The sequence below is a fragment of the Eucyclogobius newberryi genome, unplaced genomic scaffold (assembly GCF_026437365.1).
Source record: "Eucyclogobius newberryi isolate DKJ021-1_F unplaced genomic scaffold, fEucNew1.0.hap1 SCAF_1, whole genome shotgun sequence".
Taxonomy (NCBI): Eukaryota; Metazoa; Chordata; class Actinopteri; order Gobiiformes; family Gobiidae; genus Eucyclogobius; species Eucyclogobius newberryi.
Window position 1 is genome coordinate 30,629,977 of NW_027315723.1, and position 24,713 is coordinate 30,654,689.

Consider the following 24,713-nt stretch of genomic DNA (forward strand, 5'->3'; position numbering starts at 1 on the left):
TATGACATAATTTTTCATGGTTCAAATATATAATATATATATAGTATAATAAAAGTATACTGAATTAAGATAACACAGTGCATGACAGAAGGGTCATTATTTCCATGAAGCTAATGTCAAACTTTCATAATAAAATAGACAGTTAAAATGGTCAAAACAGAAAAATGGCGTGCTAAACCTAGAACCAATGACGATGCAATCAAAACACACAGCCCGGACAACACAAAACTATAGCTTTGACAAAGACATAAAACAGTTCTTACAACTACAGCGCAGCAGTGTGCAAGACAGCAAACACGAGGGTAAAAACAAAACACAACTGTACGTATGGACTTCAAGGGGGAAACGCTCACACTAGAGACGTCCGATAAAGGGATAAAGCATGGTGCGGCTAATCAAATAGTGTGTATGGACGGCGTACTGACCTGTATGACTCCCTCCATCATGCTCACCATCTTGTTGACGATGGCGATGACCTTGTGAGTGCGCTCGGAGGGAGACATGTCGGGCCGGTAGGACGGCGACAGCACGAAGCGGCAGGCCATGTACAGGACGTAGGTAGGGGACAGTTTGAAGTGCACGGTGGAGCTGTTGGTGTAGTTGATGATGGCCGACAGGAAGGTGTCTTCAGCTGGACAAACGAGGAGAGCAGAGATGTGGCTTTTAGTAGTGTTTTAATGATGTTGTTCTGCTGTGTAGCCACGTCTGGATTTAGGATTCTGGTCACACGCACACACTGAGCGAGAATTTGTATTATGCTTTTTGGAAATTGATTCCTTTGCTGAATGTCTCTCTGCCCTCTTCAGCAAAAAAAAAAACACATATTTATATTATATTTATATATATTTTTAGAGCAACAGTATTTAGGCCCATCACCTGCATGAATCCACAAAAATAGAAAGTTATGGCTAAACTTCTGAACATTCTTCACGAAGGACACAATTATTAGCACACTGTGGAATACTATAGGCATAGGAACAATATTTCCATGGAAACAAGGAGGAAGGGGCTCCTCCAAGCCAAGTACGAGCCAGGTTTGTGGAGAATAGATGCAAGCCTGCTCACATCAAAGACACCAAAATGGAAAAAAAAAAACACAAAAAAACATGCTTTTAATTTTGTATATTTTATGACAAAAAAGTAACACCCTGGGGCTTTATGTTATTTTCAATTAATGTGAGTAGTAAATAAATCTACTAAAAATCTCAAGTTTACTCAAGCAACCAACACACATCAAATAGACATCCTGTGGCCAAGAGCAAAAACATTTGTGAGCATGAGGTTGTAAAGCAAACCGATTTGTGAGAAAATATAACGAGAAACATTTATTACTATGACATTCTCTAAAATGAGATGTATCCAATACAAAACTGTTACTAGTGAGCGATTGAATAAGTAGTGATTGATTGAAGTAGGGTTGACATGAATCCCAGTGCATTGTGGATGAGACACTTTCTACACCTCCTGGAGGAACTCGTGATCTCACACAGCGACAAATACATAATGGCTGCATAGAAGGAGGAAGGACATGGAAAAAGTCAACAAATAGAAGACAAACAGCACACGAGGCGCAAAGGGACAGCCAGCGTGGGAAACTGAAATGCAAACATACTTAAAGAAGCCAATAGCAGTATGGCAAATATGCATTCACACTCGTCCTGGTTACGTTCTGGGTTTAATTCCAGTTCAACTTTGAAGTGGTGTGAAGGCAAAGCTAGATTAATATATAATAGTGTAAACAAAGCCTGGATACAGTACTTTGACAAACAACATGGGACATTAACCGGCGTCTAAAATAGATTTGCTGCGTCATTGCTGCAGAAGAAGAAACCCGATAAATGAATGGAGACGAGGCACGCCGATCGAGCTGCTGTTACGTTAAAAAGCTACGCGCTCGGTGCAAAATGGCCGACAGCGTGGTGGACGGTAACTCAATAGTTTCCACGTATTGACCGGTGCATTATGTGGGTGAGTGGGCAGTGCTTACAGTTGTCTCTGAACTCGATGCTGGCCGGTAGAGTCATCTCCGCCCTGTCCCCCGGAGCGTCCTGAGACCTGAGGGGGGAAAAAAATGACAGCGAGGACCACGTCACGCGGGGCTGTTTGTGGGGTAAACACTGCTAGAAGACAAGGGCGCGTGACCAACCTGCCATCCTGCTGCTCTGCTCGGATCATCGGCTTCACCATGCTCCGCTCCATGTCCAGTTTCCCTGAGCTCTGAAAAGAAGAGAATAAGATACAGTTTTCGTTCTTTCTTTTTGACATTTAGAGCGTAAATATTGGGTGCAGATGTATTATTTTCAGCAACAAACAGGATAATGCACTACAAGCGGCGCAACTAAACTCAAAAGTTCCCACGACTGTTGGCAGTTTCTTCACTGCTTTTGAAAAGACTGCAATTTGTACCAACTCTAAATTTGATCAAAGCCCCGTTTCATGTGGGCGTGCTTCATAATGTCTTGTGACTCACTGGCACGGCTAAATAGAATAAAGACCATTTTAAAAGCTAAGATTTGACTTCACACGTCTTACATCTTTGCAATGTATTGTGAAAAAGAATTTGACTCCAACAGCCTCCTTTGTGAGCATGAACTGAATAACGAGTACCCAAACAAAGGCGTGTTTATACTACGTGCTTACCTTGCTTGTTGGCAGTGGCGCTCCAGTGTGGACGTCTCCGTGAAGGTCGAAGGTCGTTTCTGGGACGCTTCTACATTGGACACAGCAGACACGGGACACATGGAGTTAGTCGCTGGGACGAAGCACACTTCCTGGTCTCCGTTTAGAACCGACTACCCGCTCTGTGCTAATCGTAGCGTACGCGCACCACAAGGCAAGAGGAGGCGGGGACGGAGGCAGCAGATGACAGCCTGTTTGTCATGTGCACACACAAGCACACGCAACTAATAGACTTATTACAAAACGAGAGCCGGTCCCGGGAGAGTCGCAGTAATTAACTTTGAACGACAGACTTTGACTTTCCACGCCCGTGTGACATCGGGCTGATGAAGGCTGATGAACAGCGCTGAACAAACACACGGGGTAAACAGAAAGTGAGCAGAAAGATGCTTTATGACACGAGAGGTGAGTCAGCCTTTCAACATTATATTTGAGAAGGATGGAGTCAACGCCAAGGGTAGTGGGCGTACCATCTTATTAAGTTTAAATAGATGGATTATTCACTGAAATATACAGCAGGGAAAAGTTATTATGACGTTGATGATGTTAATATTTGCTCTCATTAGCCGTGTAGATTTTTGTTTATTCTCTGGTTGTGTTTTATCTATGCAACCGTTTCTTTTACATAACATTTTGTCAGAACCATCATTGTAAAAGTTTTATTTGGCACAGAATCTATATCTAAATCATGTAGCCTACAATGTAAAGTTAGATCTTTAAACCTTTGAGCTGTACAATATGTAGAGTATATCCCCTTCCCTCTTTCTCGGAATAAAACTAAAGGAAACACAATGGTGCCCGTCTGGAGTCTGGAGTCTTAAGCCCTCAAAGACAACATGTTGTGTGCAAGGACCCTCTCTCTAATCGGCTTCATTGAAAGGATGTGTCTTGAGATCAGTCAGTGAAACGCATTGGAGAAAAGCCCAGAAAACCGCAGGGAGGATCCACGTCGCAAACATCTCCCGCTCCTTCAGACTGATATGACACTGGGCTGTGTTAAATGACGGCTGGCGTTAGCTCCCTGAGGCTTTACGGGCTCAGACCAACGACATACTTCAAGTACAATCACGGCATCGCTTATGGAGACGCTCGATAAAGAGAAACAGCTTGAAGAGACCTTACCACACATTAGAAGCAATAGTAGTTTTAACACACCATGGCACGGATGCACAGACTTATATTCCTGTGCCCTGATGTTGGCAATGGCGGATAAAGTTTACAAAGACACGTTCAAGTTTAGCATCAAAGAGTTAGATTTGTTTGTAGGGGCACGATGCTTCTTTAGTTAAATATTCATCATCTTATGTTTCCAAACTTCAAATCCTGTCGTTTGCTCTTTCTTTGGTCCATGTGTGAGAATGAAGCCACGCCCCCGTCCCGTGCCCGACAGATTAAAGGGCGGCCTTCCTGCTGTAACCCGGGACCTCTGCTCATGTTCATAAGTCTACTCTAAAAACCACACGGCCCCTCCCCCCTCCGCCCAAGGCTGCCACCACAGACCTCATCAACTCTGCTCTCGGGAACAATAACAGACTATGGAGAAATGAAAGACAAAAGAGGAATGAACTGCATATGGAAAAATACAATAAAGATTTTTGGGGGAAAAGCTGGTTGGGAGTTTCCAAAGAGGTCCACATTAACGAAGTTTTTAGTGAAAAATATGCAGAACTGAATTAACAAGACAAGAGATCGCAGGTGCGCAAGTCTTACCCGGACTTGTGCCTTCCTCTCATCATGGCTGCCGTTTGACCCTTCCCTCCTTGGTCGAACATGGGGTCCACAAATTTGAAGACGTGCCCGGAGCCGAACTGAATGGTGGACCCTGAACGCAGCACGGTCGTCTCTGTGATGCGCTGTCCGTCCACAAACGTGTCTGCGTCAGGGCCGTGGGGCGTTACAGTGACCATGCCCTCACTGTGCATGAGGTTGCAGTGGTGAGGCAGGATGCCCGGGCCCAGCAGCTGTGCACACACAGACACACACACAGACAGACACACACACAGACAGACACACACACAGACAGACACACACACAGACAGACACACACACAGACAGACACACATACAGACAGACACACACACAGACAGACACACACACACACAGACAGACACACACACACACACACAGACACACACACACACACAAGTGGCCTATTAGATAATACATGACATATTCTCCATCTCAAATGATTTTGCACCTAACGATGTGATATGAATTGTCATGTAGTGAATATAGGCCAGAGAAATATTTAGCATTTGGTCAACAATCCTAGATGTTAGCGTGACCTCCGTGTGATCATAATAATCACCTGTATGGCTCCATCATCTGTGCAGTCAGAACCCACTTCGGTGATGCTGTGCTGGAGTCTGTAGAGCTTTGGTTTGTCACGAGAGTCAGAACCGTCTGAACAAAATGTCAATAGACTTTAATAATGGAGCAAGATCATAATAAACATATACACAATATTAACATTCATAAACAGACATTGACATCAAGTTGTACAGAAACAAAATGTCAGCTACTGAAAACTACATTGTCATTAGAGGCCAAAACAAAAGTGCTTTTTGGGACAGATGAGGCAGCGGAAAAGTTAGTAAAAAGATGATTAGTTAAAGCTATGCAGCACATTAGTTTGCAACAAATAAAAAAAGTTAATTTTGTTGAAATGATATGCTGGTATTCATGTCTAAATAAATGTTGTACAGTAAAAATAGAAGCAAATGCATAATTTATAGTGCAGTTTACTACACAACCAAAACCATTTATGGTGTTTGAGTGTTGTGCCCAAAAGTGCAGCAGGACTTTGTGAAAGTAAAGGGTGCGCTGTAGTTGTTTTTACCTTCATGGTGCCGATATGCGTAGTAGGCATAGTGATTCCCTCGCCCTATGTGGGCGGACAGGCAGCAGGCAGGTACCAAGAGGAGGAGACATGCACAAGGCCCCACCCACGCACACACACACACACACACACACAAACGCGCACACACGCACACACACAGAAAAACACACACACAACATGCCACGAGGAGGAAAAGAACAGACAGAGCAGAGGGTGAAAATGCAGCCAGGAGGAAAGCGCAGCACCACCTGGTTAAACCTATGTACACACTGACATTCATTCCCTGCAGACAGTGTTAATATTGTACAATCCTGACCCGTTAGTGTTAAAGAGGAAGACATACTGTGCAGTGGGACGTGCTCGTGCCTTTGCTTGGATTGTTTGGACATTTTAAAAATGCAGTAGGTTTTCCATTTGTAAATCTGATCCATTCTTTCAATAACAAGAGGGAGATGTTTTAAAAATGGCTTTAAATGTGTCCATTTTTAATACGTGTATGCAACCTCCGTACAAACAACGGAGTAATGTTAAGAAAATGTATCTTGCATCTTCAGATACACACGTGTCTTGTGTTTTCCTAAAACTGTCCCAAAGCCCCAACCTTAACAGAAATACCTCTTCCTAAATTTAATCCCAACTGTCCTATCCTAATATCTAGTTGCGCAATGAATCACATTTTCATTTAATTGCCAATAATCTATGATATGATTGGGCCAACGCTCTATTTTGTGATTTGGAGCAGATTTTCAGTTTTTAGAGGAAGAAATGTGACTAGTTTTTGTGTTAAACGGCAACGATTAAAAGTACAATTTGTTTACGTTCAGGAAATTTAGTATGTATGTATTTGTATTGGTATTTCTTAAAAGGACAGAATAAACCAACAAAATATAGAATTAACCAAATGAGGAAAACATTTTGATAAACTGCCCTAAACATAACCCTAATCTTAGCCTGATTGTGAAATAATATATTATTGCCAAAAATGTAATACAATTTAATAGCAGTTGCTGGGCATAACTATAACTTTGTGGGGAATATTGTCCACCTTGTCCTGGTACTTTATGCTGACTCTGGTCTTATTACATGGACTGCTCTATAATAATCAGACCTACACATTCACATTCACACACACACAAACACACACACGCTGAGCAGAATACGGTTTAGTTTCAGATTTTGGCAGTTTTCCAGAGACAGTGTCCCATCCACCTGACAGCAGATGGAGTAGACGTGTTAGTATAAGCAATCGACGGGACGTTTAACGAGAGCCGTGTCCCCGCTCGGCCCAGTCAGTTAATGGCATGAGAGGGAATGGGGTCAGTAGTGAGAGACGCCAAGCTGGAATAAGACAACTTTGAGAAAAGCTAAAGCGCCGAATGCTCCAAAAGGGATTGTACACTGTTGAATATTGGAGCACGTATCATGGTCTACGCTGCCGTTTTAACCTACATCAACCCCAAATGCTGTCAAATCTAATTCTGCAACTTGTAATCTTGCTCAAATTAATCATATTAAACAGGGCAATGCATTAAAAGCCAATATTGCATAAAAAACAAATGTAATAATAACTACGGCATAGCTCTGACAGAAACAAAATGCATGGTGACAGAGGTTAAAAGGTCATAGGTCATGTACAGCATCGGCCAGGACGCAATCACCGGAGATCCATTATGGGTTTTCCACTGTTTCTGTTCGGCGCGTTTCAAAGTCAAAAGGGAAATCCTGTGATGACGAGGCCACAGCGCAGCGGGAGCGACAGAAACATCTGGATCCCATAATGCCGTGTGCGATTGACTTACCTCCACAAAGAAGCTTCACCTTTGGCTCAACCTGCGTCTTACTGTGTTTGCAAGTAACTACACTGTCGCCTGCTGGCCGCTGGCTGCCACTACACTCTGCTCTAAAGGGTTATGTATTAAGGGTCACGTATTAAGTTTGAATGTGTGCGTTTGTACCTGGACTCAGCTCTACTAGATAAGGCAGCTTCTCGGGCGGCAGAGATCCGTCCTTCCTTACGCCCTTTTCGTCCACTTTCCTTCCTTTTCGGCCCGGATAATCTGGAGGTCTTTTCTTCAGCTGAAATACTAGCGCTCCTTAAAACAAAGACACACATGTTCAGACTTGATACATATTACAGAATCACCTTCAACTTCTTGAACTCAGAATTAAATAAGGCCAGAAAAGTTGACTAAAATGTAAAAAGGATCACTTTTGGAACAGGTTTACAACAATGGTGGCATTCTATTAAGGCAATTTGTGTGTCAATGCATTTATGTGAGCGATAAATAATATTTAGACATATTTCAGCTCATGAAATAACCCTTATGCTTGCTACAACGATAATGGGGTTGACCTGTTTGACTGAGAACCAACAGATGAGGAATAAGGAATTTGTACACCGGTTTCAGAGTGTAAAATTGTCTATTTTTTAGGTAGGAGAATACCGGTACTTTTCCACTTTGTTGTTGACATTAAATGTATGAAATTTTCATAGCAGCCTTTGGTCAATCCACCCTTCCTGGAAATTAGTAACATTTTAACCTTCTACAAAGACTGAGTGGCCAGCGTAATAATAAAAACAGTATGACACTAACAATTGTAATAACTATATGTAAACAGTAGGAGGCAGTAAATGCCAAATTTCCAAAATGGCAAATAAACTACAATAGCAAAGGAATGAGTTTGTGTTTGCCTTGACTCATGGTGGTTACCTCTGTCTGCGGGCCAGTCCCTGAAGATCTGCAGCGGACACTCGTTATCATCCAGGACCACTTCTTTACTCGACTTGTCATCTTGCTACAAAACAAGACAAATGGAAATAATAAGATGAATTAAGAGAATGATGATCAGCTACTTAAATTCAAAATTGAACAAATATAACCCAAATCTAATTATTCAGTAGGTAACTTGACGATCATACTGGTCAAACCCTTCTCCCCCATCGACAGCTGCAGTGAAGGTTTTAACAGGAAGGGCATCCGGCTTGGAAACTTTCACTCGTTTCTCATGACAACCCTCATTTGAAAAGGTAGCCGCGAAATTAAAAAAAATAAAACAAAGACACAGCTCATCATATACCATACTTTCCTCACTATAAGGCACACTGGATTATAAGGTGCACTGTCAATGGTCTATTTTTGATCATTTTTCATATATAAGGAGCGCTGGATTATAAGGGGCATTAAGCGAAACAAAACGTGTACCACACAAAATCGCTTCGAGGTCAGTAAGCACAACCAGAATTAATCCATTTATAAGTCGTTTTTTTGAGAAAATGAAAGGCTTTTAAGTGCGCCTTATAGTGGGGAAAATACGGTACATGTAAATGTAGATCGTGGTAATAATAATATGGGAGCGGTTTACACCTTATCACCAAATCGTTAAAATCGGAAATAGACCTGGGTGAATCGGCGAGGCGTTTGTCAAATAGAGGCCGCAGCGCTCACTCAAACTACTGGACGTCCTGAACCCGCCTCGCATCAGGTGAACACTCAAGAGTAAACGCTTTAGTGAGGATAGGGCACGGTAAACACGCGACTACACTGCCCTCTCATGACGCCGGTCATGAAACAGGTTTGCTGATGAGTTTGAGGGGCAAACGATCAACACGTCGGCACAAGAATAGCAGCAGAGCTCATCGTTTCTCTGGATTCTAAACGGTTCTAAACAATCATCGGCAGTTGTGCGTTTACAGTGCATATCCGAGCATATGCAAAGCCTCCCTGCTTTTCACGCTACAATAATCACATTCTCATGTATCATAAATAGTGCAATTTTCTGTGAACATCTGGGGTGTGAATGTGTGTGTGAATGGGTGACTGGTTCCTTGATGTAAAGCACTTTTGAGTACCTTGACGGTAGAAAAGCGCTATATAAATGTGACCATTTACCATTTCATCTCACAAATGTGTGTAACTGCTGCTGCCGCCCAACATCCCTCTTCCTCCTCCTCCCTCAGGACATCAGCACACCACATGCTACCAGCAGCACACTGCTGCCTGTCTCTCCAGCCTGCGCTAAGCTAACGCACTCTCTCTGTGTCCTCAGCTCGTCCACAAACTGCTGTAAGTGTGGTCTCCAGAGGGTCTTTTGACTGCAGTGACTGTGCTGTGTGACTTGACATCATGTGATTGGCCTCCGCGGTTAAAAGATGCAGAGAGAACATCTGCTGCAGGAGGAACCGACGGCGTGATGAAATTAAACGTGTACGGTTTGGGCAAATATCTAGCCGTAAAACATTGCAATTAAAAACGCTTTATTGTTTTTACATTAAGATCGACAGATCACTGCTTTGTATTTTTCAATTCAGTTTTGATAATATTTGTAGTACAACGAAAATCAAATCTTAATATAATTGTGGTCAAATTGATTCTTATAGTCAATGATCGGTTTAGGGAAGATAATTGTGAATATTCAGGTCACAGTGTAAACCAAAAAAAAATAAAAAATTGTGAACATTTTAGAAGGAAAATTAAGTATTTTTTATTCAATATTTAGTTAATAGGCCTAAAAGTAAACAATTGTATATCATCTGGCTGTTTTTGTCACATTTAACTTTATTCTGTCTTTCAGAGAGTTCACAAACGGAAGTAAGATAATTTGTTTGGTCACAGTCTCAATAATGGTAAACTAAAATGTGATATTGTGACATCACCAGATCAGTTTGGGCCATTGATGAAAGCGTGTCAATTGAAGCAGGATTTGTATTTTAGAGGAATACGCAGAATTTTTGTCTTAAATGGCGCTTTGGTGAACAATTCAAGTGTTTTTTAAACGTTTGTCTCGTCCATGTTCGTTAATGGTACAAATTAAAAGACAAAAAGAAAAAAATGAAATTGGAAACTGATGATAAATATAAGAAAAGAAAATATATGAATGACTCGCCATTAGAGTATAAATGAGTGAATTATGGACCTACTTCACAGAAAGAACAGTTGGCAAAGCTGTTTGTTTGTTTGTTTGTTTGTTGCTTAGTTGAGATGTCGACATGGTTTACAGTACATCTAAATTGAGTTCATTGACATATTTATTAGTCAAATACGCTTGAGCTATTCTCATGTACAGGAGCAGTACCGTGTGCAGTATTACCCGTGCAATGCAGTACTCGCGGGGGTTCTCCTTCTCGAGGCCGTACTTCTCCAACGCCTCCACCACAGCGAAGTCGGCCGTGTCCCTGGTGGAGAGCAGGATGGTCTTGTAGGGGATGTTGGGCTTTAGGCTGTCGGCGTAGATCCGTAACGTGCCTCCTGAAAACACCACAGAGTACCTTTAGTCGGGTTACTCCAAAGTCACGGGCCAGATTTACAGTAGACAACAACACACCTGCAAACAAATACTAGTGCGCAAACGTCTACAGACAATAGTTCAATTTAAAAACAACATACTAAACACAGGATTTTACATTTAGCTTTAGTTCATGGATAGAAACGGGATCCTTTACTTCCTTGTTCAAAACTGAGACAACTTGTTTTTACTGTTGAAAAGTGTGTTTGTTTGTTCTTTTTAACCAATACTATGTCTATGACCCCGAGTCTGAATGTTTGAATAATCACTAGTCCAGAGCAGTGGTCAGGGACAGGGGCACTCAAGCCTTAAATGCAGAACACGAGTACTCAAACGTGCATGATATAATCAAAAGGCAACTGCAGAGTACACTAATGATGAGGTCATAACGTGGGCATAAACGGGGTTAAAAGCTCACAAAGCTGATTCAACACAGTATGTCTCCTTTAAAGTGTAAAGGCATGGTGCAGTATGTTGTTTTAGTCAGTACGTACGTTACAAATGTACAAAGAACCTAAAACACTCGAGTGCAGGGCAGTTTGGCAGACTAGTTTGTGTGGATGCAATGTTTTTTTGAATAACCAGTCTAGGCTTCAGCATAATCTTAGAGAGGAAGTAAATATAGGTGTGTTTGGTCAAATATAATGTGCCGTATTTTCCAGACTATAAGTCGCACCTTTTTTCATAGTTTTGGCTGGGGTGCGACTTATACTTTTTGTATTTATAGCGACTTATGTGATTTTATTTGTTATTTGCACATTTGCAACTGCATTTCATACTCCAGTGCAACTTACTTTTTTGCTCGCTCCGAGTGCACACGCTTTTTTGCTCGCTCCGCTTGCTATCGCCGTTTTCCTTATTTATTTTGCTTTTTAATCCGTTTTTGTCTTCCAAACATTTTTGCTTTAGACTTTTTCAAGTAAACCAAGGATTTTAAGAACATTTTTCCAGTTTTAACGACATATCTGACGCCAGCGACATGTCCGGGAGAAGAAGGGAGAAAGACTGAACGCTGTCGGAAATATCAACAAGAAATTAATGAGCTGAAAACACGGATATTTGTTTTGGAATCTGAAAAAGTTCTTCACGATACCATTCCTGTGTCAACCGACGGTAAGAAGAGCACACTTTTTACAAGAAAAACTGCTACTTTCAACCTAAACCGCAGTGACTCTGTGTCGTTTCCAAAACTGTCTAAAAACCAGAAAGACCAGGCTGTTTCTTGGAACAAACTTGGAGCAAAGCCTAAACGATACAAAGATAACGTGAAGTCGCCTAAAATACAGCTCACCAACAGATTTTTACCACTTTCAGAGATGGAATTAAATGAAAAAAGGAAAGATGACGTGGCCAAAATACAGCGAGGAGGATCTGTGCCAGGAGCCAAGGTCAAGAAGATTGTTTTAGTTGGGGACGGCGCGATAAGTCACGTGACGCATGAAAAGATAAACACACATTCTTTTCCAAGCGCCACTGTTTCTGAGATAACGTCACTCCTTCCAAATATTATGGCTAAGCATGGAGGAGCTAAACAGCTGATTGTGCACGTGGGTGCAGTGGACATGCGGCGGGAACAGACTGAAGTTTTGAAAAAAGGCTTCTTGAAGTTATTCGACGTGCTTGATAAAATGGAAATCAAAACATTCATAAGTGGACCTCTTCCAAACATCGACAGGAGGATAAACAAGTTTAGCCGGCTTCTTCAGCTGAACACATGGCTGTCCAAAGAGTGTTCCCCGAGAGGACTACACTACATTGAGAACTTCTATCTATTCTGGAAACGAGAGGACCTGTTTAAGAGAAATGGCCCCCACCTATGCAGAGGTGGAGTGAGGGTGCTGACAGAGAACCTGCTCCACGCTCTGAGGCATTGGACTGGGCCTGGACAGGGTCCTGAGCATAGTTAGAGAAGAGAGGAATGAGAGAAGAATTCCTGCTCCCTCAGCCAGAGACCGAGCCAATGTTTCAACATCAAAAGCACCACAACCTCAGCCTCCACCAAAGGATTCATCAGCAGCTGCTCCACCACCACCAGCAAAGGATTCAGCTCCAGCTGCTCCACATTCACCTCCACCGCCTCCAGCAAAGGAACAATCTTCAAAGGCCTTGGACCCATCTGTGACAAGCCCAACAACATCCCTGTCATCGCCCCTGCCTTCACACCAGCCCTGGGTTCCCCCTGCAACATCTACTCCCACTAAAGATTCATCATTCTCCTTCTCATCTCCACTCTCACCCATGGGCCTTCCCAGCCATTTTGAAAGTCTGATCAAATCAGGCATTAAGATGGCTCCACTCACGCCCAATATAGCAAGGGCTATGTCTTCCCTGCACAAGCCGACTACACCAACAAAAGCCCCACCACCCATCCCCCCTCGCCTCTCACCTGGTCCCAAACTCTCCTTGGCTACAAAAGCCCCACCACCCATCCAACCTCGCCTTTCACCTGGTATCTCCCATAGCTAGGATGCACTGGGTCTCAGCGTTGCCGGGACTTATTGTCACATTAAAAATCAAACCAACCCGGGGCCCTATGTAAAAAGAGCCCCCCCTAGTGCTATTTCTGTAGTCACATCATCACAGAGATAGAAAAACAAAATGCGAGTCAGGCCCAATCTGAGAATTGTGATTCATATTCCCTGTGAAAAGATAAAGCCCAGTCTCACTGAAACTAGTCTGAAACTTGCTGTGCTAAATGTCAGATCCTTATGTAACAAATCTCTCTTAATAATTGTATTTCTTCTTATAATCTTGATTTTATGTTTTTAACTGAAACATGGCTTGACAAAAACACAGGAAATGTAGTTCTGATAGAATCTGCTCCACCCAACTTTAAGTTTGAATCTGAAACACGAGAAAACAAAAAAGGGGGTGGAGTCTGTGCTGTCTTTAGAGATGAAATAATTACCCGCAGGTTGTCTTTTGGGGTGTTTTCATCATTTGAGTATGTATCCTTTAAAATGGAGCTAAAACGGTCTCCATCCATTCTCTTCATTGTTTTATACAGGCCTCCCCAGCACTGCCAAAGTTTTATTGATGATTTTACTGAGATGCTTTCAGTCATATGCACAGACTTTGATGGTTCGGTCATTACAGGTGATTTCAACGTGCATGTTGATAATGTTTGTGACAGAAACGCTAAAGAGCTTGATGCTGTCCTTGAAACCTTCAGTCTTACTCAGCATGTGAGAGGCCCCACCCACAGCAAAGGACACACTCTAGATCTCATAATTACAAAGGGGGTAAATATTTCAAATGTTAATGTGATCGATGTTGCTCTGTCTGATCATTTCTGTGTCTTCTTTGACCTGTCTGTTTCTCCCAAACCTCCGGTTGGTCCTGCAGTTGTTCAGAGGAGACACATAAGTGATGGCACAGGTGCACTGTTTATGGAAATGATAAACTTTGAAAATGTCTCATGTTCTAATGTAAATGATTTGTTGAACTCTGTTACATCTAGTGTTTTGAATGTTCTGGACACCATCGCCCCTATAAAGGCTAAAATGGTTAAAAATAAGCAGAAGGCGCCGAGGAGAAATGATGATTCGGTCAGGGCACAGAAAAGGGAGTGCCGCAGGGCCGAACGGAAATGGCGCAAGTCAAAGCTCCAGGTTCAAAAAGAGATTTACAAAGAAAAGCTGAACATGTACAACCTAATCTTATGTAGAACTAGGGAAAGATATTTTTCTGAAATAATTGGAAGCTGCAGTAACAACTCGCGTGTCCTGTTTGCCACAGTAAACAGATTAACAAACCCTCCAGCTCAGCTGCCGTTAGAACTCATTTCCACATCCAAGTGTAATGAGTTTGCATTATTCTTTAATGACAAAGTTCAGGGCATTAAAAATGCTATAAATCCCACAATGCAAAAAATTACCCTAAAACCACCAAGACACTTGGAGCTAACTCACTTTGCACCAGTAACTGACAAAACTGTCCATGAGATCATCACCAGTCTGAGTTCATCTACATGCTGCCTTGATGTGTTACCCACCAGATTTCTAAAGTGCTGAACAGTTTGTTAGCACCATTCACTCACATAGTTAACATGTCGCTTCAATCTGGAACATTCCCAATGTCTTTGAAAACTGTCATTACCGGCCCATCTCTAATCTACCATTTTGGGGCAAAGTCCTTGAAAAGGTTGTTTACCAACAGCTCACAGATTTCCTCTTAATAAACAACTCATTTGATGTTTTTCAGTCAGGTTTTAGACCTCATCACAGCACTGAGACTGCTCTTGTCAAGGTGACAAATGACATCCGCCGGAACACTGACACGGGCAAAGCCTCAGTCTTAATTCTGTTAGATCTGAGTGCTGCTTTTGACACTGTCGATCATGGGATCCTCTTACAGAGACTAGAGGACTGGGTGGGCATCATTGGCACTGCCCTAAACTGGTTAAGGTCCTATCTGGAAGACAGGAAGTACTTTGTTGAAATTGGTAGCTGTGTCTCAGACCACATGACCCTGACCTGTGGAGTGCCCCAAGGGTCAGTCCTGGGTCCCCTTCTGTTCAACCTCTACATGCTGCCGTTGGGTCAGTTGATACGCAGTGAAAATGTGTCCTATCACAATTATGCAGACGACACTCAGATCTATGTTTCACTATCGGCAGGTGACTCTGGACCAGTAGATTCACTCTGTCACTGCATCCAACAGATCAGTGTTTGGATGCAAAACAACTTTCTCCAGCTGAACTCAGACAAGACTGAAATAATCGTTTTTGGCCCACAGAAACAAAGAGAAAGTGTTAGCGGTCACCTCCAGAGTCTCGCTCTAAAACCTACAAACCAAATTAGAAATCTGGGGGTAATAATGGACTCAGAGTTGAACTTTAATAGCCACGTCAAATCAATAACATCAGCAGCTTTTTACCATCTAAAAAACATTGCCAAAATCAAAAATATACTGTCAAAACCAGATTTAGAGAGACTTATCCACGCGTTTGTCTCCAGTAGATTAGACTACTGTAACGGCCTGCTCACTGGTCTCTCCAAACGAGTTGTAAAACAGCTGCAGTACATCCAGAACGCTGCTGCTCGGGTCCTGACCAGAACCAGGAAGTATGAGCACATTAGTCCTGTTCTCAGGTCTCTGCACTGGCTCCCTGTGGCTCAGAGAATAGACTTTAAAGCAGCTCTGCTTGTGTACAAGTCTCTCCATGGCCTAGCACCAAAGTACATCTTGGATTTGTTAGTGCCATATGAACCATCTCGGACTCTGAGGACCTCAGGGACCGGCCTCCTGCTGGTGCCCAGAGTCAGGACTAAACATGGGGAATCTGCGTTTCAGTTTTATGCAGCTAAAATCTGGAACAGTCTTCCTGAAGATGTCAGACAGGCTTCTACTCTGACAATGTTCAAATCTAAGCTAAAAACAGTTTTGTTTAGCTGCGCATATGACTGAAAGGATTTTTTCTTTGCACTCTTCTCTTTTGTTTGTGATTTTATTAGTTTAGAAAATCAGTTGGATTGATAATTTTTAATTTAGTTAATTTTATTGTAGTTAATTTTTATCTTTGCACTCTTCTCTTTTGTTGGTGATTTTATTAGTTTAGAAAATCAGTTGGATTGATAATTTTTAATTTAGTTAATTTTATTGTATTTCTGTAATTTCTTTGTGATTTGAATGCATTTTTCCTGCTGTGTGAAGCACTTTGAATTGCCTTGTGTATGAAATGTGCTCTACAAATAAACTTGCCTTGCCTTGCCTTGCCTACTTCTCCATTATGCATTTTTTGGCTGGTGCGACTTATACTCCGGAAAATACGGTATATTTTTGCACAAAATCCTCTTGTAATGTTAAGCCTCACAATTAATAAAAATCTCTTCAACAACAAACTAAACTTGTGAAAAATGCCTAAAATATGTTATATTTATGTCACTATGGACCCACTACAGGGATTTGGGGTGTGACAAGTGCGTGTAAATATAAAGACCGCGCCACATTTCCTTTTAGCCGAAAGTGGATCTGTGCATCGGCTCAAAATTATCACCTCTGGCCCACAGGGAGATCTCTTGTGAGGCACGGTGCAAAATAAGCTTTTTAAATGGCACTTCTGGATGGAAACGCGTCACTGTCTGACCACAAGCTGCACCATTCCAGTGGGCACGCGCGGGCGGAGCAGGACGCTGGAGGTGTTCTAAGCTTCTGTGCCCTGCTCCGTCCCGTCTGGAGAGGTGTGAGTCAAGCATTACCTAATCCCAGGCTCCAACTGTGTGTTTGCGTCGTTCATTCACCGAGTGCAGCGGTGTCAGTGTGTAAACAAGCTCGGGCAGGTCTTTCCCACAGAGTGTCACAGTCAAATGTTGCACTAAGATTCATGAGCTATTGTTGTGCATGTGCTACAGAAGAGACTTGAGGAACCAGCAGGAGACTTTAGGAGACTTCAGGAGCTTCACGGATCATATTTTGCAGCACAGAAAAATAAAAAAACTGGACCATTTTCACATTTAAGGTTATTTGAAATGTTTTACTTGCATATAGATCCGTCTTGCAACACGACACATTCTACAGTGGCACCTTTTTTCACAGTTTTGGCCAGGGTGCAACTTACTGTCTTTTTTTTACTCGACTCGCGACTTATAGTCCGGAAAATATGGTATGTTATAAACTTTCAAATAAGAGTATGATATTCCTGCACTTTTGTGATTCATTTTTACAGATATTTCACATTTGCCTGATCATTAAAGCTCAATTAATACATTTTAAGACTCGTTTCAGCTCATTTCTGTTGGATTGACATAATATTGTCCCACTATCATTATCAAGATACTCAAAAAAGTACCTAGATATAATTTTTTGTCAATATCGCAGTCCTAGGTTAGTCGTACATTATTTGCTTTACCACTAGCCATGTTTACCATAGCTGTGGACTACAATCATGACATTACAGTTGAGATTAAAACTGTTGAGATGTGTTTTTTGAAGCTGATGCCATAAAACAGTGAAATTGCTTTTGGACCAGACTGGGTTTTGAAGGTGAACCTACCCGAGTCCGGTCGACCGTCGTTGCTCATAAACTCCTGCATGCGCTTCTCCAGCTTTTGTTGCCTCCGCCTCTTCATCACCACCTCCGGGTTTGAGATGGTCCTGGTGAAGCTGGTCTCGGGCATGTCTTTGTACACTTCCGCTGCCAGGCGACTGTTCTCCCTACACCCCGAAAAACACAAAAGACGCCGACAATAAATAACAGCAGAGCGCAACGGAAGACGACAGCGGTAGCGAATTAGAACGAGACGAGCGCAGGAACACGAGGGCCAAAGGGCATCGCTGCATTCTTTCAGCTTTTTTTGGAGGATTAAGTTTTCGCCAAGGACCTGAGGATGCCGGTAAGTAAGATGGATATGTCTTACCCGTCCTCGCGGCTCAGACTCTGGTCATCACCGTCTGTATTCCGGGAAAACTCCTTCTCTCTCCTTTTCTCTTTCTTCTTCTCCTTCTTCGATAAAGTCCTCTTGAAGTTCTGGATCACTCCGTCCTTCTCCTTGTCCGGACCGTTACTCTGACACTTCTGCAGGCAACAAAGAGTTATCATTCTTTTAAAATGATTCAGTGTTTGCAAACAACAACAATAACCTGACAAACTAGACAGTTATCAGCGCATTACCAATAAAGCTACTACTAGAACAATAACCAAGTGCCATCTAAATGACACTATGTGGTAGAAACAATGTAAATACAGCACAAAGTACAAATGGTGGAATGATGGTTGTTGTGTGCGAGTGAATAGTTTTGTTTTTAGTGCAGATTTACTAGTTGGAGACAAACCAAAACTTCACAGAAGGCAGCAGTTTCTGACCTTGGGTAAAATGTCGTTCTCGTTCTTCAGCACAAAGCGCCCTTCTCTGTCGTCTTTGTTCCAGTTGAGTTGAACTACTAAAGGCTTCTCATCAAAGTCCAACTGCCGCTCTTCTGATAAACACAAACGTTCGATTCATTTAACTCAAACATTCAAACTCTTCGCACAGGGACTGTCGCCGTGCTTCCCGTCTCTACTCACCTCCGCTGACATGGACCTCGTACAGGGAGTATCTGGGTGAGGACAGCATCCTCATGTCTGGTCTGAACTTCTCTGCCAGCGTCTCGATGACATCTTGCGTCGTGGCCGTGCTGGACACTCGGATGCATTTTGTGGCAAAATTCCCGGCCACTCGGTCTTGGAAATAAAACCGCATCACGCCATGGAACTCCAAATCCTGAAAGAACACACAGTGAAATATGGTTTAGTGACTTTGATGGGGAAAAAAGGTTTATTTTGTTCAGTGTACAAATGTGGCAAGGGCAGACTTAATTAGCGGATACAGAGCTTATTGCTGCGTGTATTAAAGTAACTGGTCATTAGAGGACGTCTTAAGCCCGCAGCCCGACTTAGACATTTCTGTCACACTTGTGAAATTGCATCATTGCGTCTTGAAAGCACATGACATCATTTTGAGTGCATGGTGTGAGGAGACTGTTACAGCTGGAGAAGCGAGGGGGAAAGAGAGGAGGGGGGAGGCACATGGTGACGGCAGCAGAGGGTGGTCATTCTCTACTCACACATCCCCGGGACATTGTTATGGACTCAACACTGTATCCATACAATTTACCAAGGCTGCGATGCTCTCCATTTGTATAGCAAGAAATGACACGTTATAACATGACAGGCCTGAGAGAAATAGTAGAAAAAAGCTTCAGTTGTAGTCATCTGGACTCAGTTAGAAAAAATAGACGTTTCGACTCTCATCCAAAAGTCGAAACGTCTATTTTTTCTAACTGAGTCCAGATGACTACAACTGAAGCTTTTTTCTACTATGGAACACGCCTGGACGAATGAGGGATTACAGCGACAGGCCTGAGAGAAGTACACTGAACGCACAACAACTGAGAATATTAAACTTAAAACATCCTGATTTAGACTTAATGCTCCCGGCCACGTTAAGACGTTATTCCTGTGTGTGAAATAGTATAAAATATACAGCATGCCATGTGTATCTGTGAATGCAGTTATTGTTATTAAACCAGATCTTTCATCTCAAACGGGATATTGGATAAATCTTTTAATCTCAGTTTCAACTCCTCGGGATGTTTACACAGTTAGTATCAGATAAATCGTAATGTGTTTTATCTAGTGAAGGTGTGGGAACATTTTCTACTGTAAGAAAAAGCTTAAAATGACACAGCATGTTTCAAGTGGACAAACTGTTACACATGATGAAGCCGCGTGGCCACAAACACAATAAACCGGAGGTGCTGACGGAGCAGGTGTAGCATACAGCCCTGCTGTACTTAGCCGTGTGATAAGACGCATAACAAATCAACTACTAAATGATATAAAACGTTTTCAAAGCTCAGTCAAAAGTTACAGAGTCCTGCTGCCGTTGTTACTTGAGTATTATCTCTGAATCCTCCCAGTGTTTGCAAACAGAGCGCTTGCATTCTAAAGGCTGGTACAGCTCCATAATGTTAAAGTCGACTCCATAATAAACATTTCTTAAAGTTCTGCTCCAGATATATAGCAGGACACAACAGTTTGACACAAAAATGCCACAAATTCTACATGTATTGGAGCTGAAAGTGAAGATGTGTATATAAGATGTAATTATTTGTTGCAATTAAATTATTATTATCATCATTATAATTATGTTCAATACCGACTTAATCATGTGCAATACTCTCATTCATACGCAATACTCATACGCAATGTCATATTCATGTGCAATACCCATACGCAATAATGTCATATTCATGTGCATATAACTGCTGTAATTTAGAGTGTTTACTTTGTCACGATTATTATTTTTGTATTGTTATTTTTTTATTTCTATTCCTTAAGAATGAGGTTTTGTCTATAAGAGTTTTGTTTATAAGAGTTTTTCTATTAAGAGTGTTTTTTTAAAGCTTCCTATAAGTGATCTGTTCTTTTACTCCTGTATCTCTCTTATTAAATGTAACAAACATTAGTCTGCGCAACTTTTAAAATTAAGTTTTTATTTTTGTTGCCTCAGTCAAAGTAAAAGGGATCCGCACCAGGTCATTCATTATGTTACAATAGTCAATAGTCGGCCACACAGCTTAGTAGGTTCATGTCTTTAGAGCACAGTAATGTTCCTTTTACAATTACAAATGTCTCCTTCACACTTCAAACCAAACGCAGGCCGCCACCTGAAATAACCCTATCACAACCTTGATAAGTGTGTTTACATTTCTCAGTCCTTCAGTTGTCAGCCTCTCGTGCCTCTGCGTGTGATAAACAAAGACGGTGGAAACAGTGAGTGTAGTTTCGATAGGGTGAAGGGTGGGGTCCGGGAATGTGTGTGCAAGTTGTGATTTACAGCAGGAATGTGGGTCAGGCTCGTGTAACCGTTGGTAACTGTTACTGTGGAGACGTCGGGCCCGCTCGGGTTCAAAACACAAAGCGCTGTGTTTTTGAAAAAAAGCCAAACGAGGGTAATTAACAGTCAGCTAAACTCCCCTCGTGGAGAACACAGTGCGGGCCGAAAAACACAGGTCATGGCCTGTTCCCACGGCGATAACACGGTCAGCCCAGGTCTTAAGTACACGCGTTTTAGGCCAGTGCAACTCTACACTACAGTATATAACATGACGCGTTACAGTATCTGAAGTCCTACAGCTGCACAGTATAGAGCCAGAATACTGCACAAACTATGGACAAATGGAAATGTGTCCTGTGGCAGATAACATTGAGATTATAATTGTAATACTCTGTAACGCATCAGCAATAAATGTACCGTATTTTTTGGACTACAAGTCATATAAGTTGCAACAGTCAAAAAATGCATAATAGAGAAGAAAAAAACATATGATATGTGGTTGCTAGTGTGAAAATAACAAATAATATCACATATAAGCCGCTCCGGAGGATAAGTATATAAGTATAAATATAAGTCGCACCCCAGCCAAAACTATGAAAAAAGGTGTGACTTATAGTCCGGAAAATACAGTAAATGTTGCCCTGAGGCTAAATGTGTAACATAATGTAACAGTTATTCTATTTCTAACTAAATTGAAAAGAAAATGGCAAAGCAAAAAAAATATATATATCCAAAAGAAAGAGTTATTCTTGTATTGTTTGAAAAAAATAAAAAATAGGAATAAAGCAAAAGTATTCAAGCACTTTTTGTTGAGTCAAATATGGCCATTTGTCAGAGGCACATTCCCACATCATGAGCAGAGGCAGCTCTAGATCTGACGTGGGGTCGTTTCTGTCAAAAGAGGAATTTGTTTACGTGGGAGTCGGCCATGTTTGATCCAGCGTTTCAAAGTTCTGCTCATTAACCAATGTGTGGTAATGACCGTCTGCGTCGGGGAAAGTGCCTACAGAGAGCAGTTTAACACCAGGGACCAGAGTGAAGGAGTGATACCTGTAATGGAACTGAAAACAGGACTATTTTCGGCCACACAATAGATAACTGTTATCAGGCAGATAAAGCTCAGGCACAAGGAAGAGATCCATCTGAGGAAGGAAAGTGTTCTGAGCCTTAAAGAACTGGCAAGATGTGTTACTAAGTTTGTACTTTAGCTTGCACAATATTGGGGGAAAAAAACACAGTAAATCATAATTTCAGAATGTAGTCAAAGCATTTTAGACTCAACAGAAAGATTATCCACTAAAAAATGAGTTCACTTTGTGGCAATAGACTCATTTAGTCATTTGAATTATTGCAGCAAGGAAACCAGAATAAATTCATATGTCACACATATGCAACACCATTGAAGCTCAAAAGGTCAACATTTGAGGTACCAATGTACACAATATTGCCCTCGCCAATATCCTAAAGGTAAATGTATTAACTTCTGAGTACAACAGCAACTACAAAAACAATGGTCTTCATACATACATGCAACAATGAACACATATATAAGTAAGATATATCAAATCAAATAAGGGATGCATTAAAAACAAAACACAAAAACAAATAAAAATGACTAATATTCTAAATGATAATGCTTTTCTGCAATATTGTAATATAATTTAAATGAACAAACACTGTCTGGGCCCAATATTCAGACTCAGAATAAGCTGTATCGTCAATGAACTAGATTTAAAAAAACAAGAAATGCTGAGCTTTGGCCTTTTGGAACTTGAATAAGAGACAAATAATAACTTTATAATAATACTAACTTTTTATAAAGAATATAAGGTTTTTATAGGAGTTTTTATTATAAGTGTTTTTTTTTAAAGTTTTCTATAAGTTGTCTGTTCTTTGTTGTTTACTTCTGTACCTACTTTGTGTTGCAACAATGGAATTTCCCCACTGTGGGACAAATAACGGCTCATCTTATCTTATTATTTATGAGAGTTGACTTGTTTAGCTCGCTCCTTATCGTTCCAACTGAATACAAACGCAATAAGATCCATCTAAACTTGCTGACATGCTAAAGGAACGCTGACATCTTGGCGTGATGCCCTAAGCTTTTGTCACTGTTCCAAATTACCGTACAAGAGTAGTATCACTACTTAAAAAGGTACACTGTCTGTACCATCTTTTCTCATCTTCCTGGAGCTGGTAGTGCAGCGGCTGATTCCTGATCCTGCCGACAGGTCAAGTTACAGGTCATATCTGCGACACCGCGAATGAAGGTTCTCAAGGTATTTCTTAGCAATACAAACAAACAACATTCCAAACCAAGCAATAGTATGCGAAAAAACTGATATGAGCTGTCGCAATATTTTGTGCAAAACATTTTCTTATGTAGGCTATGCATTTGATTTATTTGCATTTTGGTTAAAGGTAGACCACTTCTATTATAATTAGCGTGGTGCCCCCGGTTTCTGTGCTCCTTAACGCTTCACATCACTCGGAGGACTGAGCATGTGCAGATGTTGTGTAATTACATGATTTGTACCATTACAATATTTAATTTGACATTGCAGATTTGCCGTCAGCACATTTACATTTCAGCACAAACGCAGCAGAAGGAAAAGTGCGTCCCTCTGTTTCTGTGGCATTAGATCAGAGTTAGCAGAAGGCTACTATAGCACATCTCCACTTCTGAAGAGTCTTTTACAGTGTTTTCCTTTGCCAAACGTCCGGCAGTGTTAGTAGTCGTCCCATATTTCAGATGTGCAATGTTTTTGAGGAGCAATATTGTAGTCCCGGAGTCTTCTGCTAAGGTCTAATTGGTCAAAAGTCAAAACAAGCCCACGCATGCAACAAGCGCAAGATTAATACATAAAACAATTAAAAATGATCGCGCAACTGTGCAATACGCATATCGCACACTGCAATAGCTTAATGACGACATCGTTTCGATACATTGAGCAACACTTGAGGCAACATTACCTCCATGAAGACAAGCAGATGGTGGGGCTCTACTACAGAAAAGTAACATAGTGCACCTTTAAAGCACTGAACTCAAAAAGGGCACAGACCCATTTCCACATGAAGGGGGAAAAGGCTGCTCCTGTATCGTTTAATCCATGGCTGAACCTCTTCCTTTTACGCTAACAGCGAGAGGAGAAAAGCCCCCACAGTAAACGCCGTGGTCTCAGAGATAACCCCCGTGTTTGAGACCAGCGCCCAAAAAGTCACGAGGTCACACGCAGCCGGGGTCAAAGTTCATGTGCGTGTGTCTGGGTGAGAGAGGTGCCGGCGCCTCCACCTGGCCTCGGCATGTCAGATTTAGGCATGTTTTTAGAAGTACATTTTCCACGGTGACTTTGCTTTCCTGACGTGCTATCAGACTAGCTTCACGCTCAGCTAGGGGTCCTCGCACGGAAGCGCCCACCAAAAGAGGAGATTTCATGGTTTGGTGGGTCCAAGCTGCTCTACACTGGTGGGGCTATCTGCCAGTGTAGAGTATAAATGTGAGTGAGCAGCTACATTCATAATCCTAAACATTTGAAGACATTATCCAGGCTTTATGGAACCTGGATATAAACCTAGACTCGAGTTTGAATCAG

At 41.8% G+C, this 24,713-nt stretch overlaps 1 protein-coding gene across 14 annotated transcripts in view; it reads right to left on the minus strand.

Annotated features, from left to right (window-relative positions):
* Window positions 1-24,713, minus strand: part of afdna (afadin, adherens junction formation factor a) — an 89,940-nt gene that overhangs the window by 34,726 nt on the left and 30,501 nt on the right. For 11 of the 14 annotated variants that reach the window (XM_072443456.1, XM_072443367.1, XM_072443359.1 and 8 more), the window contains exons 2-15: window positions 18,807-19,002; window positions 18,606-18,718; window positions 18,160-18,317; window positions 17,796-17,956; window positions 10,607-10,764; window positions 8,230-8,314; window positions 7,474-7,611; window positions 5,519-5,563; window positions 4,988-5,082; window positions 4,390-4,640; window positions 2,641-2,710; window positions 2,147-2,217; window positions 1,988-2,055; window positions 426-631 (exon numbers count right to left, since the gene is read on the minus strand). In XM_072443456.1, coding sequence (XP_072299557.1) covers window positions 426-631; window positions 1,988-2,055; window positions 2,147-2,217; window positions 2,641-2,710; window positions 4,390-4,640; window positions 4,988-5,082; window positions 5,519-5,563; window positions 7,474-7,611; window positions 8,230-8,314; window positions 10,607-10,764; window positions 17,796-17,956; window positions 18,160-18,317; window positions 18,606-18,718; window positions 18,807-19,002 — 1,815 coding nt within the window. The remainder of the gene's footprint in view (window positions 1-425; window positions 632-1,987; window positions 2,056-2,146; window positions 2,218-2,640; window positions 2,711-4,389; window positions 4,641-4,987; window positions 5,083-5,518; window positions 5,564-7,473; window positions 7,612-8,229; window positions 8,315-10,606; window positions 10,765-17,795; window positions 17,957-18,159; window positions 18,318-18,605; window positions 18,719-18,806; window positions 19,003-24,713) is intronic. The other 3 variants (XM_072443381.1, XM_072443434.1, XM_072443449.1) reach the window with 1 other exon arrangement.